The following is a 16,139-nucleotide window of genomic DNA, read 5'->3' on the forward strand; positions in this document are numbered from 1 at the left end:
TCTCTCCCTAGGTTGTGAGATGTGCTCCCAGGAGGCTCTCCAGGCACAGAGGAGTCACCTGGTGGGGCTGCTGGTCTCCGGGTCCCTGGAGGGCTTCGAGAGCATCTTGGACTGGCTGCTGTCCTGGGAAGTCCTGTCCTGGGAGGACTACGAGAGCCTCAGCCTCCCAGGCCAGCCTCTTTCCCGCTTGGCCAGGCGCCTGCTGGACACTGTCGGGAACAAGGGTGCATGGGGCTGTGAGAAGCTGGTCGCAGCTCTCCAGGAAGCCCAGGCCGGCGGTCAGTCCCCGGAGCCACGTGGCGGCTGGGACCCCCACTCACTCCACCCAGCCCGAGACCTGCGGAGTCACCGGCCGGCCATCGTCAGGAGACTGTACAGCCACGTGGAGGCTGTGCTGGACCTGGTGCGGGAGCGCGGCTTCATCAGCCAGTACGAGTGTGATGACATCAGACTGCCCATTTTCACGTCCTCCCAGAGGGTGAGGCACAGCCTGGGGTCGGCGTTCACAGGAAAGGCTCTTAGTCATCAGACTGTGCCTGGGAGGGCAGCCTGTGGGGTAACACAGCCAGGAGGGGAGGAGCTGCCCTTGGCTACTGGCAGTGAACCACTGCTTGTGAGGGCAGGAGGTGTCGCCGGGCTCCGGTTCTGGTGCCGGAATGATGCAGGGTCAAGGTCAGCTCGGGGTGCTTCCGACTTCTGTGTGGAACCTGTGCATCCTAGTCTCTCCTGTCTCAGTTTCCTCATCTGAACAGCACTCTAAATAGTTCCATACTTATCTTACGTGATTTTGGGGAGAATTTAATATGGCACATAGGAAGCACGCATCCACGTCACCCCTGACTGCTGTTATTTCAAGCCACGTTCTGTCCTTGCACATGCTTATCGCTGTCTTTTAAATGAACAGCTCAACAGAGCATAACGCTTCACTATATTAAGTCTGTATCAATAATTGAAATAGCACGCAACGCACTAATGTGTCCTCGTAGGATTTCTAATGGGAAATCATGTTAGATCACAGGCGTTTGGAGCCGGGATGTAGCTGTCCCTGAAAATACGATGATTCAACGGAGACCCCGCAAGGACAGAAAAGCGTCTGTGGGTATTTTTTTGAAATGCTGTTTTATTTTCCTCAAACAGCGATCGTCAGGCCTCCAGATGGAAAAGAGGCATTCACATTCCACTTGACAGAATAGGGAATTAAGGCCCAGGAAAGTGGTTTGGATGATGGTGGTTGAGCAGAGAGCTACTGTTGGACCACAGCCTTGACCGTTCATTCATCACTAATTCATTCACTCATTTATTCAGCCAGACACTATTCAGAGCTTATCACATTCCAGGCTCTTACCTGAAGTTGGTACTCAGAGTCCATGGTACTATGTATGGTAAGTGCTCTGTAAACACTTGCTGCTGAAATGAATGGATTGCTGAGTGAATGAATGGAGTGGAGTTCAGTTGGAGTTTTAGAATGGTCTGAATTGGGGAAATTTGTAGTTTTTATTTTTGCCTGTTTTTAAACACATATTTGATGTGTGGACCTAGGCAAGGCTAGGTGGAGGATGATGAAATAAACTACTCTGTTTTCAAGTTGATTCAAGTTGGCTAATTATTCACAGTGCAGACACATTGTGGTCCTGTCTAACTGGTGCAGATAAGACCTACGATCACACCCCGAGAGCCTACCTGTTCAAGTCTCTTGTGTTTTATTGGAGGGATAGAAGTGGCCCACCCAGGAAGTTACAAGTTAATGTCTGGTTGTCTCTGATCAAGTGATCAGCAGTGTGGTCTGGTCTGGATGCTCTGAGGGATTTGGAGAAGCTAGCTGAGATGCCTAGGGCCCAGACAGAGGAAGGATTTGGATTGGTAAAGAAAAAAAAAAATGGTATAGCTTATGGATCAAAGAAGAAATCATACTGGAAATCAGAAAGTAATTAAGATCAAAATAATAATGAGAGCTGGGTGAGGTGGCCTGTAATTCCAGCAGCTTGGGAGACTGAAGCAGGAGGATTGTGAGTTCAAAGCCAGTCTCAGCCAAAAAAAAAAAAAAAAAAAAGATGAGGTGCTAAGCAACCCAGCAAGACCCTATCTCTAAATAAAATACAAAATAGGGCTGGAGGTGTGGCTCAGTGGTTGGGCACCCTGAGTTCCATCCCTGGCACTGCCCCCCAAATGAGAATATTATTATCAAAGTCTATGAGATGCAGCTGAAGCAGAATATAGAGGGAAACTAAGGACCTTAAAATGCTTAGATTGGGCACGAAGACGGGCTGGATTTCATGAACTAAGAATCCCTCCTGAGAAAGAACTAAGTGGACCGCAGAAGCCACATGGAAAGTGGGGACTGAGCTGAGCTGTGGAAGGGACAGTGGGGAGCAGAGCTGAGGACTGGGGGAGGGGCCAAGGGCGGCCCAGCGAGCTCTAGGTGTTTAGAATCCACCTTTCTCTGAGTTTCCTTCAAGTTGTGCTTTGGTGTTTGGTGCGCGCCCCCCACAAGGCCGAATTTCGGATTCAGTGTGGGTGGTAACTGTGGTATGTCCTATTAACGTGACCCCCACGGGGAACCTTGCAATTTCCTACATAGAGGTGCTACCACTGACCATTGACAATGATATCAGGTTGGGGGCTGGAAAGGACTGTGGAATGAAACAAAATGCAAGCTAAGGAACTAAATCCATAAAGTAACCATTGCTACTGTTGCTGCCTCAATGTATCTGCACTATAAATAATCAGCCAGCTTGAAGACGGAGTAGTGTATTTCCTTATCCTCAACCTAGCCTTACCTAGGCTCCCTTAAACATCAAATATGTGTTTAAAAGGACCTACTATGTGGCCCACGCTGTACTCAGCCTTTTCCCTCTACTACATCATTTAAGCCTCACTATGTCTTCCCAATGGTGTGGTGTGACTACAGTCTTCCTTGACAGTGTGGAAACCATCCAAATTGCTCATCTGGGAAGGGGCCAGCTAGAATTTGAATCCAGGTCTGTTTTTCTCCAAAGTTTAAGTTGTTTCTTTCTTTTCTTTTTTTTCCTCGGGGAGTGAGGGGAGTATCAGGGGCACTCAACCACTGAGCCCCATCCCCAGCTCTATTTTGTATTTTATAGAGAGACAGGGTCTCACTGAGTTGCTTAGCACCTCACTTTTGCTGAGGCTGGCTTTGAACTTGCAGTCCTCCCGCCTCAGTGTCCCTCGCTGCTGGGATCATAGACGTGCACCACTGCACCCAGCTCTTGTGTTCTTTCTCTGTCATAAAATGTGAGGGCTTCCTGTGGTTTTGCTCAGTTGGGAATAACAGTTGTTAGGAAACCTGAGACTGGTAACACCAGCTGTGATATCAACTGTCCGTGTGACTCATGCAACTGCTAAAGTTAATGGGACTGGGGTGTCAGAGTGAGCTCTGAATTGCTTGCTCCTGTCACAATATTAACTTAAACATTTTTAGATTGGGAAACATACCATGCCTACAAAATAGTGGATAAATTTCATACGTACAGGATAAATATGTTGCATCACCCCGATTAAGAAATAGAACGCTATCAGCACCCAGACCCTTCTTCAGTTGCAACAACCAGAGGCAACGTCTGGCCTAACTTTGGTGTTAATCATTCCTTTGCTTTATGGTTTTAGCACCTTTTAAACTAAACCCTTAAATGCTGGATTTTTTTTTTCTTTTGAAAAACTGAGTAGCAAGCCACACATTGTTGTGTAAGGAAAGGGCCAAATTGCCCCTTCTTAGATCAGTGTTCCCAGGTCAGGGAAGCCTAACAGGGTCTTGTGGATGTGGACTGGCCCTGCCTTCCCTGGGAGTTTATAGGGGACTCTGGGAGGTTGGTGGAAAAGGTCAGGCTGGAGGATCAGGAAGCACAGGTATGAGAGTGGAGCTGCATGTCCAGTGGGAATATGGTCAGGGGACGTGGGTTTCTCTTTCACCCAGTTGTGAGCTCACCAAAGGCTATTCTGGCTCCCAGGAAGAGGTCAAGACAAGCACTCCTGTGGGGTGAGATGAATGTCCTCAGCTGACTTAGGCAGCAGGGTTGAGAGGAACGATGCTAGTTCATGGTGAAGACAAGTCACAGACAGATAAGGATGAGGACCAGGCTTACCTGTGATCTCGGAGGTGACGGCCCTTAAATTTGAGTCAATGGTGATTCCGTCTAAACAGGTGGCCCTCTGTGTAGCCCCCAGCCATCATCCTGATATTGGCCTTCCTGTGTTGGGTTTCCTGTATCCTGAATACTATGTCTTCTTCTTTTATTATTTATTCCATCATGATAGATCATATGTCTTCTAGTAAATTCATGAGAAAGAATGTGTGTCTGTCATTTCAACCACACTTTATTGACAGTTAGACTGGGTATAAAATTCTATGTTGGCCATCATTTTCCTTTAGAATTCTGATGACATTATTCCGTTACCTTCTCTTCCGGATGTTGCTGCTAAGAACCCTAAAACCATTGTATATGTCTTTCTGGAAGCTTTTCAGATTTTCTTTTGGTTCTCGACGTTCTGAAATTTCACATTTATGTGCCTCGGGTGCTGGATACCCAACAGGCTCTTTGAATGCAGAAGCTCATATCTTTATGTTCTGGGAAATTTAATTGATGAGTTTATTCCACTTTATTTTCTCTCTTCTCTATGCAATTATAATTACTTGAATGTTAGAATTTCTTGACTAACTCTTTAATTTTCTTCTATTTTCCATTTCTATTTTTTGCTCTATTTTATATATGATATTCTCTATTGTAAACTCTTAAATTTTTCATTTTTGCTATCACACTTTTAATGTGCAAGGGCAATTTTGACTATTCCTTTATTATAGCATCTTGCTCTTGTTTTATGAATACAATCTTTTCTTTTCCTTAAAGATCACAATGATAGTTATTTTGTTGTGTTTTGTTTGCTTGGGTAGGTTAGGTTGTTTCCTTCATCACACATAAACTTTTCTATCCAACGAGTTGCTTTCCCTTTCCCCACTGGTTTGACTTTTACCTCCCATATTAAATATTTTCTTTGGGCATATATGGTAGTCCTTGGTTGTCCTTCTTGTTATTGAAATAGAGAACTTTAAAATTCAATGAGAGTGAGGTGAAATTTGTCTGCTATGCATTCCACTGTAGAGATTTTGGGAAATGGCAGATTGAGATATCTATCTATCTATCTGTTTATCTGCATCTTTAGACTTTCCTTCTGGATTGACCAAATTCCTTGCCTAGACCCACCTGGAGGTAAAGGTCTGATAACCAGAGTCCTGGGAGCCCAGGGGCTGAGAGGCGTGGGTGCTGGTAGGAAAAGTTTCAGTGTTCAGCGTTTGTTTTGCACCGGGTCATTAAACCTGTGTTTGGTGTATGATTAATTTAATTGTGCCTGATGTCTCATAATCCAGAGATCCACCTCCCACTTCTTTTTTTTTTTTTTTTTTGGTACCAGGGATTGAACCCATGGGCTCTTAACCACTGAGCCCCATCCTCAGCCCTTTTTTGTATTTTATCTGGAGACAGGATCTTACTGAATTGCGTAGGGCCTCACTAAATGGCTAAGACTGGCTTTGAACTTGTGATCCTCCTGCCTCAGTCTCCCGAGCCGCTGGGATTACAGGCGTGTGCCATCACACCCAGCCAGGGATCCTCTCTTTACCCTTTCCAGAATATCAATAGGCCGACTTTGCCACGGCAGGCAGGGATATTTGCTGGTGGCTTGGAGTGGGCAAGGGCATCTGGAGACCTAGTTCACAGACCACTTTGACTCAGTGCTTGCCTTTGTCATTTCCTTTGGTTCCAGAGGTACCAGATGATGAGAGTCTCAGAGCCCCCTGACAGATTCTAGACCTATGCACTTCCTGACTTCCCTATCGTTGGCTTGGGATTTGGCTTTCCGGAGTCTTGTGAGTCCCCTCCTGTTCCTTCATTCAGCCAGTTCTTGAGCCCTGGGAGTGGGCCCGGTACTCTTCTAGGGGCAGAAGGAATTGAGCTGCAGAGTGTGTTAGAAAGTGCTCGTGCCACGGAGAGTGGGTGGAGTGTTCTGGACGTGGAGAGGGTAGGGAGAGCAGGGAGCAAGTGAGTTCATGTTTAAATAGAGTAGTTGAGAGATCCCACTGGGAAGATGGAATCTGGGCAAAGAACAGGAGGAGGGGAGGGAATTCGCCATGGCCCAGGTGGGGAGAGGGCATTTCAGGCCGGGGATGCAGCCAGAGCAGAGGCCCAGAGGCAGGAACATGCTGGGATTCCCAGGGAATAGGAGGCCAGTGCTGAGTCGGGTGGGCAGGGAAGAGGAGGAAGAGGGAGGTCGGGTGCAGCTGGGAGCCAGACGGTTATGGACAGAGACCTTTGTCTGTTTTGTGCCGTGAAGTTTACTGTGGACTCAGGGTTTGATGGTGCTGTTTAACAGGAGGTGTGAGGATCTTTTGTTTATAAAGGAGATGACGAGGTAAGGACACAGAAGGGAGGCCCATTTGGCAGGCTCTGAGGTTTTCTAGGTGAGCAGGGTGTTCTAGAGGGGGTACGGGGGAATGGCGGGGCTCTGCAGCTGTTGACGAGGCCATGTGTGGGCACTGAGTGCTCAGAACACGTGGTCCACACGGATATTCTCTGAGTGCATAAGACACACCAGATTTTAGAGACAATATGGAGCAAAGAATGCTGCATTATCACACTCATTTTTTTTAATAATATTGACTATGTGTTGAAATGGTAATCCCTTGCATATCTTGGGTTAAATGGAATATATAGTTAAAATCAATTTCATCTTTTAAACATTAAAGAAGGTGGCTGTTGGAAGATTTTAAATCTCGCGCGTGGCTCACATTTGTAGTTGATTTCTAGTTCCATTGGGCAGTGTTCTAGGTATACTTAATGGTGCCCAAAGGATTTCTGGTGGATTGAAGCTTCAAGGGTGACTTCAAACCTCTGGGGCTAAGCACCTGGAAGATGGCGTTGACTTCAGCTGATATGAGGATGGCTCTAGGCTTGGCACATGTGTGGGTGTATATGAGTGGAGATGGCAAATGGGCAATTGATGAGCCAGGCCCAGATTCAGGGACCAGTTCAGGCTGGGGATCAAGAACAGAGATTATGTTCAAGCATGGAAGCCATGAGACTTGAAATCACTTTTCTTTCAAGTCATCGACAGCATCTGGAATCATTTTCCTTATCTTTGTACATTTGTTTATTTTTTTAGGTATTTACTTCTTGAGTGGGTTTGGAGAAGGAGCCAAATTGGATGAGTGTGTTCATTTCACCATCCAATATTGTACCAACTTCTTTTAACTCCTGTGATAATTTATTTGTTTTCCAGGTCTTTTGTTGTGATGGCAGAGAGATCCTATGGCGTTGTAGTTCATATAGAGTATCTTTTATCTTAAATGCTTGAATCAGAAGTGTCTTGGTTTTCTATTTTTTTTTTTTCAGATTTTGGAATATTTGCATATACATAATAAAACATCTTGGGGATGAGGCCCAAATCTAAAAGTGAAATTCATTTATGTTTCATCTACACCTTACACACATAGCCTGAAGATAATCTTATACAATATTTCAAATAATTCTGTGCATGCAACAGTTTCATAGTATGGAATCGTCCCCTTGTGACGTCGTCGTGTTGATGCTCAGAAAGTTTTGGATTTGAGAGCATTTCCTATTTCAGGTTTGCAGATTAGAGATGCTCAACTTGTACTTGGTCGAAACCTTCCCACACCCCTCCTCAGCCCTTCTGGAGAAATAATGGCTTCTTCTTCTCCCACAGGCAAGGAGGCTGCTTGATCTTGCCGCAGTGAAGGCAAATGGATTGGCTGCTTTCCTTCTCCGGCACATTCTGGAATTACCAGTCCCATTGCCCCTGCCTTTAGTGGGTATGTGTTTGTTCTTCTCAGTTTGTCAGAAAGGGAAAGGAAGTCAGCGCAGATTCATGGTTAATAGCAGAGCATGCATCCGTTGGCACCCACATATTGGCTCTGCATCAGCCTCCCACGAAAGTCAGTTCCCTCATTTTAAAGCTAACATGGCTCCCGGACTCATCAGGCTTACAGGGAGGGAATGAAAGGATGAAATTATTGACCTTGTCCCTTAGCTTTGGTCACGTCCTGTGCGGCATCGTGATTGCTGGAGCTGCCATGAAGCAAGGGCTAACCACAAGAGCCCCTTACCGTGCCAACTCTTGTCATCTGCGCTAAGAAGATCCAGATTCACTTTTAGAGGTGGGCTGGGTATCTCTTGATCTCTGAAATGTAGCTACTCATGATCAGAACCTCAGGGACCAAGTGGATTTAGGGAACGTGGCACCCCTCAGTGCCCATGCTCACCAACCCCACCCGGGGATGGGAGAGGCCTGTGCACACAGCTACAACACACCGGACAATAAATGCCCTTTGCAATAACCCTGGGAATTAGGTGTTTCCTCCACTTTACAGATGTGGAAACTGGGCAGGCAGGTTAAGTGACGAAGCAGTGGAGACGGGTGTGACTGCAAACTGTCCTCACCTGCACGGTCTTGAGGGGAGAAGAAATCTTCCATTGTAAAGAGAAGATGCAAGCCGGGCGCTCCCTGAGTCTTGTTCCAGCAGCCTCGAGAGGGAAAGCTCATCAGCACCGAAGGCCCTTGAGCTGTGTGCCTGGTGCTGACAGATGGGTTTCGCACCCTGAGTCCTGGCCTCTCAGCAGCGAGCGGGCCTGAGGGCGGGATGGCTGCAGGCCTGTGCTTGGCATGTGGCTGTGTGTCATCTCCTTCAAGGGCAGGATAGAGACATCAATGCACAGAACCCAGCTGGCCCTTGGTTAACGATTATTGATATCATCAAGCATAGCTGGCGAGGCAGGCAGTGGGGACACCGTGCCATGGGGGCAGGTGCTGCTGAAGGTGACAAGTGATATGTCCATTGATATCTTTAAAATGAGAATTTTTTTTTTTTTGAGGAATTTGGTGTCGTTAACCATGGCTGTGAATCTGCGATGGAAGTCAGGGTATTGGAAAGAAAGGTCTATAGCTTCTGGTGTCTGCTTAGTGCTCCTGATATAGCCAAAGGGCAGAAAGAGCAACAGTAAGCATAGCTCTGGGAGCAAAAGAGGTGACACATGTCTGTAGTCCCAGCCACAGGAGGACCACTTAGCCCAAGAGTTGGAGTCCAGTCTAGGCAGCACAGCAAGACTCCATCTTAAAAATGACCAAAACATAAAAAAACATAGACACAGAGCAACTGCAAAATTCATTGAGCTGAGAGCTCTCTGCAAAAAGTACCTGTTGGCTCCTAGGTTGAGAACAAGCGGGCCAGTGTTTGGTTGGGGGCAGTGCGGCTCTGATGATGTAAACTGTGCTGATGTCCTACCAGCCTAGCTCTTGGGACCGGCACTTCTCTATTTCCCAAAAGAGGAACTGACCCCTCACACAGGAAGTGGTTTGCACACACTGGAACCAGGATGATAAAGGAAAGCATCAGCCCTCTGGATGCACCCTGGGCATGCGAACTCTCCCTGCAGAGGGGACAAGAAGAGGATGGGGACGTGCTGGCAGAATCAGAGGGTCTTGTCTGAGTGCTTGGCCTGGGAACCACGGTGACCTTGAGGCCCTCCAGTGCCTGGGACCACTCAGATTTTTGCAGGTTCCTCTTACCACAGCCACCTAATCCCTTTTACCATGTAAGGGAACATAGTCACAGGCTCCAGGAATCAGGATGTGGACATCTTTGCCCGGGGGGCACTGCAGTGCCTGTACCAGTAATGAGAACAGTGAATACCACTTTTGGATTGTTTACCAAGTGCCAGATATCCTTCTAAACCCCACTCATCTCACTGCCCCTGAAACAGTTCTTCAAGATGTGGATGTTCCCATTTCTATAGATCAGAAAACCAAGGCCTGGACAGGTTAGGTGGTGTCCCCAAATGAATGGTGGATGCAGGTTTTTAATTTTTTATATTCTTAGGTATAGATGGACACGATACCTTCATCTTATTTGCTTGTTTATTTATTTTTATGTGATGCTGAGGATGAAACCCAGTGCCTCACACGTGCTAGGCAAGCGCTCTACCCCTGAGCCAGAACCCCAGCCCCTGGACCCAGGATTTAAACCCAGGTGTGTCTGACTGCAGAATCCTAAGCCCTTAGATCCTGCTTCCCTGCAGGGAGAGGTGACTGAAGATGAGTGGTGAGGGGACTTGTGTGAAGCCACCCGGCCAACATGGTGGGAACAGCATCAGAACACAGGTCTCATGACTGGAGCCCACTCCCCGCAGTCAGTCTGGAGTCAGTAGTAGTCAGGGCACTGGCTGATGTCTTTGGAGCATTTACTTTGTGAGGGACATTGTTCTTGGCACCGGACATACATTATCTCAGTTGATGCGTGGTAAAGTTCCATAAGGTGGTGACCGCCAGTCTCCCCACTTCACAGGGGAGGCAACTGAGGTTTAGGAAGGTTCTTCGAAGTCCCCAGCTAATGGGCGCCCACTGGCCCCTCTCTCCTATCAGCACGTTCCTCCGTGCAGCCCGCTCCGGCCGGGTCCCACCTTGACCACAGTCTCGTCCTCATCCGCTCTTCTGCTGTCTTCCAGCTGCAGATTGCCAGAAGTACGTCTCCAAGCTGAGGAGCACGGTGTCCGCGCAGTCCCGCTGCCTCAGCACTTACGACGGCGCGGAGAATCTGTGCCTGGACGACGTGTACACAGAGAACACCCTGGAGCTGCGCACGGAGGTGGGCACGGCCGGGGCCCTGCACAAGAGCCCCGCCACCCTGGGGCTGGAGGAGCTCTTCAGAGCCCAGGGACACCTCAACAAAGACGCGGACACCGTGCTGGTGGTGGGCGAGGCGGGCAGCGGCAAGAGCACACTCCTGCAGCGGCTGCACTTGCTCTGGGCGACTGGGCAGCACTTCCAGGACTTTCTGTTCGTCTTCCCGTTCAGCTGCCGGCAGCTGCAGTGCGTGACCAAACCGCTGTCCTTGAGGACGCTGATCTTTGAGCACTGCTGTTGGCCCGATGCGGGCCAGCAGGACGTCTTTCAGTTCCTCCTCGACCACCCCGACCGCGTCCTGCTAACCTTCGACGGCTTCGATGAGTTCAGGTTCAGGTTCACCGATGGCGAGCGCCACTGCTCCCCGTCGGACCCCACGTCAGTCCCCACTCTGCTCTTCAACCTCCTGCAGGGCAACCTGCTCAAGAACGCACGCAAGGTGCTGACCAGCCGCCCAGACGCCGTGTCGGCCCTCCTCAGGAAGTACACGTGCACCGAGTGCCACCTGAGGGGCTTCTCAAAGGAGGCCATCGAGCTTTACCTGAGGAGGTGCCATCCTGAGCCGGGGATGGCGGACCGCCTCCTCCACCTGCTCCAAGCGACCTCAGCCCTCTACGGCTTATGCCATCTTCCTGTTTTCTCATGGATGGTGTCCAGATGCCACCAGGAACTGCTGCTGCAGGAAGGGGGGTCCCCAAAGACGACCACAGATATGTACCTTCTGATCCTGCAGCATTTCCTGCTGCGGGCTTCCCCGCCAGACATGGCCTCCCACGTCCGGGGACCCGGCCTCTTCCGAGGCAGGCTCTCCACCCTCCTGCACCTTGGTCGACTGGCTCTCTGGGGCCTGGGCCTGTGCTGCTACGTGTTCTCTGCCCAGCAGCTGCAGGCAGCCCAGGTGGACCCTGATGACATTTCTCTTGGCTTCCTGGTGTGTGCCCAGCGGGGGGTGCCAGGGAGCGCGCCAGCCCTGGAATTCCTGCACATTACTTTCCAGTGCTTTTTTGCCGCCATCTACCTGGCGCTGAGCCCTGACGTGCCCGTAGCCTCGTTCAGACGCCTCTTCAACTGCCACAGGCCGGGCAGCTCTCCACTGGCCCGCCTGCTGCCCACACTGTGCGTCCAGGGCTCCGGGTGTGAGGAGGGCAGCGTGGTGGCTTTGCTGCAGGAGGCCGAGCCGCACAACCTTCAGATCACAGCAGCTTTCCTGGCAGGGCTCTTGTCCCAGGAGCACCGGGACCTGCTGGCTCCGTGCCAGGTGTCCAAAAAGGCCCTGCTCCGGCGCCGACGAGCCTGTACTCGCCGCTGTCTATCCCGCAGCCTCCGTAAGCACTTCCAGTCCATCCCGCCAGCTGTGCCGGGTGAGGCCAAGAGCATGCACGCCATGCCCGGGTTCATCTGGCTCATCCGGAGCCTGTATGAGATGCAGGAGGAGCGGCTGGCGCGGGAGGCGGTGCGCGGGCTGGATGTCGGCCACCTCAAGCTGACGTTTTGCAGGGTGGGCCCCGCCGAGTGTGCCGCCCTGGCCTTTGTGCTGCGGCACCTCCAGCGGCCCGTGGCCCTGCAGCTGGACCATAACTCTGTGGGTGACATTGGCGTGGAGCAGCTGCTGCCTTGCCTGGGTATCTGCAAGGCTCTTTAGTGAGTGCTGCTGGCATTGCTGGTCGGGCGTGGCGGGCGGGGGAGACAGGACCGCAAAGTTAAGTGTGGGAGTGCCCGTTGGGATCCAGATGTCCAGGCGCACCCCCTGGTACGACACAGGCCAGACCCTTCCCCATTCTGGGCTTTAGTGTCAATATGTGACAGCCACGCCTTAGTCAATGTCCCGTCTGCTAGGTACGGTGCTTGCTGCGCTTTCCAGTATGATTTCATTTAATATCCACAGCCACTCTGCGCTGGCAGCAGGGCCGTTATTATCCCCCTTGTCCTTGATTTGAGGCTCAGACACGTGAAGTGAGTCACACAGCGGCTAGCATTTGTCACTCCCCGAGTTCAATCCCCAGTGCCATGAAAACAAACCAACAAATAGAGACAGTCACAGGCTGGGGCTGGGGCTCAGCAGTAGAACACTTGTCTCCCAAGTGTGAGGCCCGGGGTTCACCACATATTTAAAATAAAATTTAAAAAAGGGTATCATGTCCCCCTACAACTGAAAAAACATATTTAAAAAAGAGAGAGAGACAGTCACACAGGAAATTGCAGACTGGGTTTCACATTTTTCTGACTATCAGTTTTCTGCTCTCCATCTCATCTCTGTGGATGCACTTCTAAGGCTCTAGGAAAACCTCAAGGTCATGTGCAGAGTTTTTTTGGGGGGGTGGGGGTGTTATTGAAGTCAGGGTCACTCGACCAATGAGCCACATCCCCAGCCCTTTTTGTATTTTATTTAGAGACAGGGTCTCACTGAGTTGCTGAGCGCCTCACTGTTGCTGAGGCGGGCTTTGAAATTGCGATCCTCCTGCCTCAGCCTCCCAAGCTGCTGGGATAATAGGCATACCAATTTCCCTAGTCCTTTTGATTTTTATTTTGAGACAGTGTCTCGCTTAGGTTGCCCAGGCTGGCTTCTGACTGGTGATCCTTCTGCCTCAGCCTCCCAAGTTTTTGGGAATATAAGTGTGTGCCACTGTGCCCCAAGTGGCCCACTTTTTTCCTATCAGGTAGTGCAGTGTGCAGGTGGGATTTCAGCATTACCCAGGGGAGGGAACACTGCAATTCGGTAGAACCCATGAAGAAGCAAAAAGTTGTAGACAGAAGTTAAAATCTGTTCACAATCTTCAGGGGCTTTGGGGCTACTTTCAGTGACCTTTATTGACCCCAAGCAAAGGGTGAGAGACCCTCCTTGAACGTATGAAGGTGATGTGTCCTCTCTGAGGCAAATCAGCAAGCCTTTTTTTTCTCCATGAAACAAACACATGGAATCTACTTGAACTTGTGCATTGGCTTTCATTAGCCCCTAGATAGGGACTGTGGTCATAAGTTAATAACGTAACATAGAATGTAAGTATGGCTGTACCTGTTGTGGTCTTGGAGGAAACAGATCCCACACTTAAACTGGGGTAAGCCGAGAAGAGTCTAATAAAGGGACTGTCTGCAGGGGTCACCAAGAGCCAAGGGGAATGGAGCAGGCCCTGGGGCTAGTGGTGGTGGGGAAGGACCTGAGGCTCAGGGAGGGCGGACTTATCAGCTGAGAGGAAGGAGTGGCCAGGGCATCCTGAGCCGCCTGGGCTCCAGGAGAGTCAGGCTTGGCCCTGGTCAATGCCTCTGGTCAGTGCCTTCCTCTGCTGAACCACGGAGGAGGCAGATCTGCTCCTGCTGCTGATGGCCACAGACGTCAGCCTCCCAGGACCAAGAGCCCGGCACAGAAGGGAGGCAGAGCATCTGGCCAAGTAACGGCCCCATATTGCACTTCCTCTGGAGGGAAGAGGTGTGGTCTTCTGGCTGGGGAGTCGGGAGGCCCGTCTGTCTGCTAAGCTGGTTCTCCCAGGGGTTCTTGATCCTCATAGACCAATCCGTCCCTGGAATTCTTCAGTGGGTCCTCTCTGACCGATCAGGAGTGTTCCCATGTGGTGTGCAGAGGGCTGTAGGGAGCTGGGCGCGGTGGCACACGCCTGTAATCCCAGAGGCTTGGGAGGCTGAGATACGAGGATCGTGAGTTCAAAGCCAACCTCAGCAACTTAGCGAGGCACTAAGGAACTCAGTGAGACCCTGTCTCTAAATAAAACACAAAATAGGGCTGGAGATGGGACTCAGGGGTCAAGTGTCCCTGAGTTCAATCCTCAGTATCAAAAAATAAATAAATAAAAGGGCTTTAGGGAAGCTGTGGGTCTGTCTCTATTTTCAGAGAAAGGTCAGGCAGGCTGTTTCCAATGCATGGTGCTCAGACTACAGTGTGCAGAGTTAACTGATGCAGTGCAGATTTCCGGGCCTGTCCCCCCGTAACTCCCATTCAGTGGGTGGCCTCGGTACCTACAGCTGTCCCACACACTGCTGGTGATTCTGTTACAGCTGGTCTCACACTGAGAACCCCTGGTCTGGAGGAACCAGCTTGATGTCTCCATTAGCAGTCGCCACCATTTGGATAAGCATTCCCCAAAGGTCCACGTGTGAAAAGCTTTGTCCCCAGAGTAGCACTACTGGGAGATGGCGGGACCTTTCAGAAGTGGGCCTTGTAGGAAGTCTGCAGATTTCTGGAGGGGTGCCCTTGAGGCAGATGGACTGTGGGACCCAGCCTCGGTCTCTTTCTCTTTGCTCTTTGGCTTGTGATGTTAAGAATGTTTTCTGCCATGAGTTGCTGCCTTGCCATCGTCCCCACAGCAACCCAGGCCAATGGACCATGAACTGGAACTCCTAACTGTGTATCCAGATAACTCCTTTCCTCTTTATGTATTAGTTATGGGAGAGATTTCATCATGGAAACAGGAAGTGAACCAGTGGTTCAGGCCCTCCACCAAGACCAAGATCCATTGTTCTTTATCCTACGCACAACTAGAAGGTTGCTTCTTGGGCATAATTGTGTGTGTGTGTGTGTGTGTGTGTGTGTGTGAGAGAGAGAGAGAGAGAGAGAGAGAGAGAGATGCGTGGGGGCGAGAGGCCAAGCTCCTCTCCCACAGCGCCAGGTTGCATCTCTCCACTGGAGGAGTTTCCATGCCAACTGCAGCCCTCAGCCTCTAGGAAGCCCTGGATGTGAAGCACCCGATGCAGGGTTCTTTACACCCTGACTCTCTCTGACTGTAGGGTGATGGGTTTCAAAGTTTTTGACGGTGACCCCACAGTGAGAGGAAGCCGTAAGTAGACGCACCCGCATTCAGAACTTCTAAATGAGAAGCTTCATGAGATGACTTTGCCTCGTGAGCTCTGAGACGCTCTGCTCTCTTCTTCTGTCCTATCTCAGTTTTAAAAATGCTGCTCAGGACCTTCAAAATTGGTTCTGTGACACACTGATGGGTCACACGACCTGCAGCCTGAAAACCACTTCTCTAGAACGGGCAGCCATCCGAGGCCACAAGGGGGGCCCACGGTGTGGTGGTTAGGGGTGGGATTTGGAGCAGACCACTTAAGCTCAACCCTGTAGGTGCTGTGCAGCTTTAGCAAAGTCACTTCACGTGTCTGTGCCTCAATTTCTTTCTAATGAGCATCGTAATAGTGCCTGCTCCAAGGGCTTGGGGTGAGGATAAGGTTACTGTTGGGAAATGGCAGGACAGGCACACAGAATGTTCCATACGTGCTAGTGCTCCTGATGACAGGTGACTCGTACCATGTGCCAGGGGCTCACAGGGCTGTGTGTGTACAGCCTGGAGAGGGTGATAATATGATCGTTCCCTTCTTGTAGATGAAAGAAACAGAAAATAGCTAGTAAGAGCCTGGTCAGGATCAGAATGTCCAGATGAGGGACTCTAGTGCCTGAGCTGATAACCACGGAGTCAGGGCCATTG

General features: G+C 50.2%; 1 protein-coding gene across 5 annotated transcripts in view; it reads left to right on the top strand.

Annotated features, from left to right (window-relative positions):
• Nod2 (nucleotide binding oligomerization domain containing 2) overlaps nt 1–16,139 on the top strand; it is a 34,215-nt gene that overhangs the window by 5,391 nt on the left and 12,685 nt on the right. For all 5 annotated transcript variants that reach the window (XM_026392251.2, XM_026392254.2, XM_026392249.2 and 2 more), the window contains exons 2-4: nt 12–478; nt 7,735–7,840; nt 10,530–12,348. In XM_026392251.2, coding sequence (XP_026248036.2) covers nt 20–478; nt 7,735–7,840; nt 10,530–12,348 — 2,384 coding nt within the window. In that variant the 5' untranslated portion in view covers nt 12–19. The remainder of the gene's footprint in view (nt 1–11; nt 479–7,734; nt 7,841–10,529; nt 12,349–16,139) is intronic.

The sequence above is a fragment of the Urocitellus parryii genome, chromosome 15 (genome assembly GCF_045843805.1).
Source record: "Urocitellus parryii isolate mUroPar1 chromosome 15, mUroPar1.hap1, whole genome shotgun sequence".
NCBI classification, from domain to species: Eukaryota; Metazoa; Chordata; class Mammalia; order Rodentia; family Sciuridae; genus Urocitellus; species Urocitellus parryii.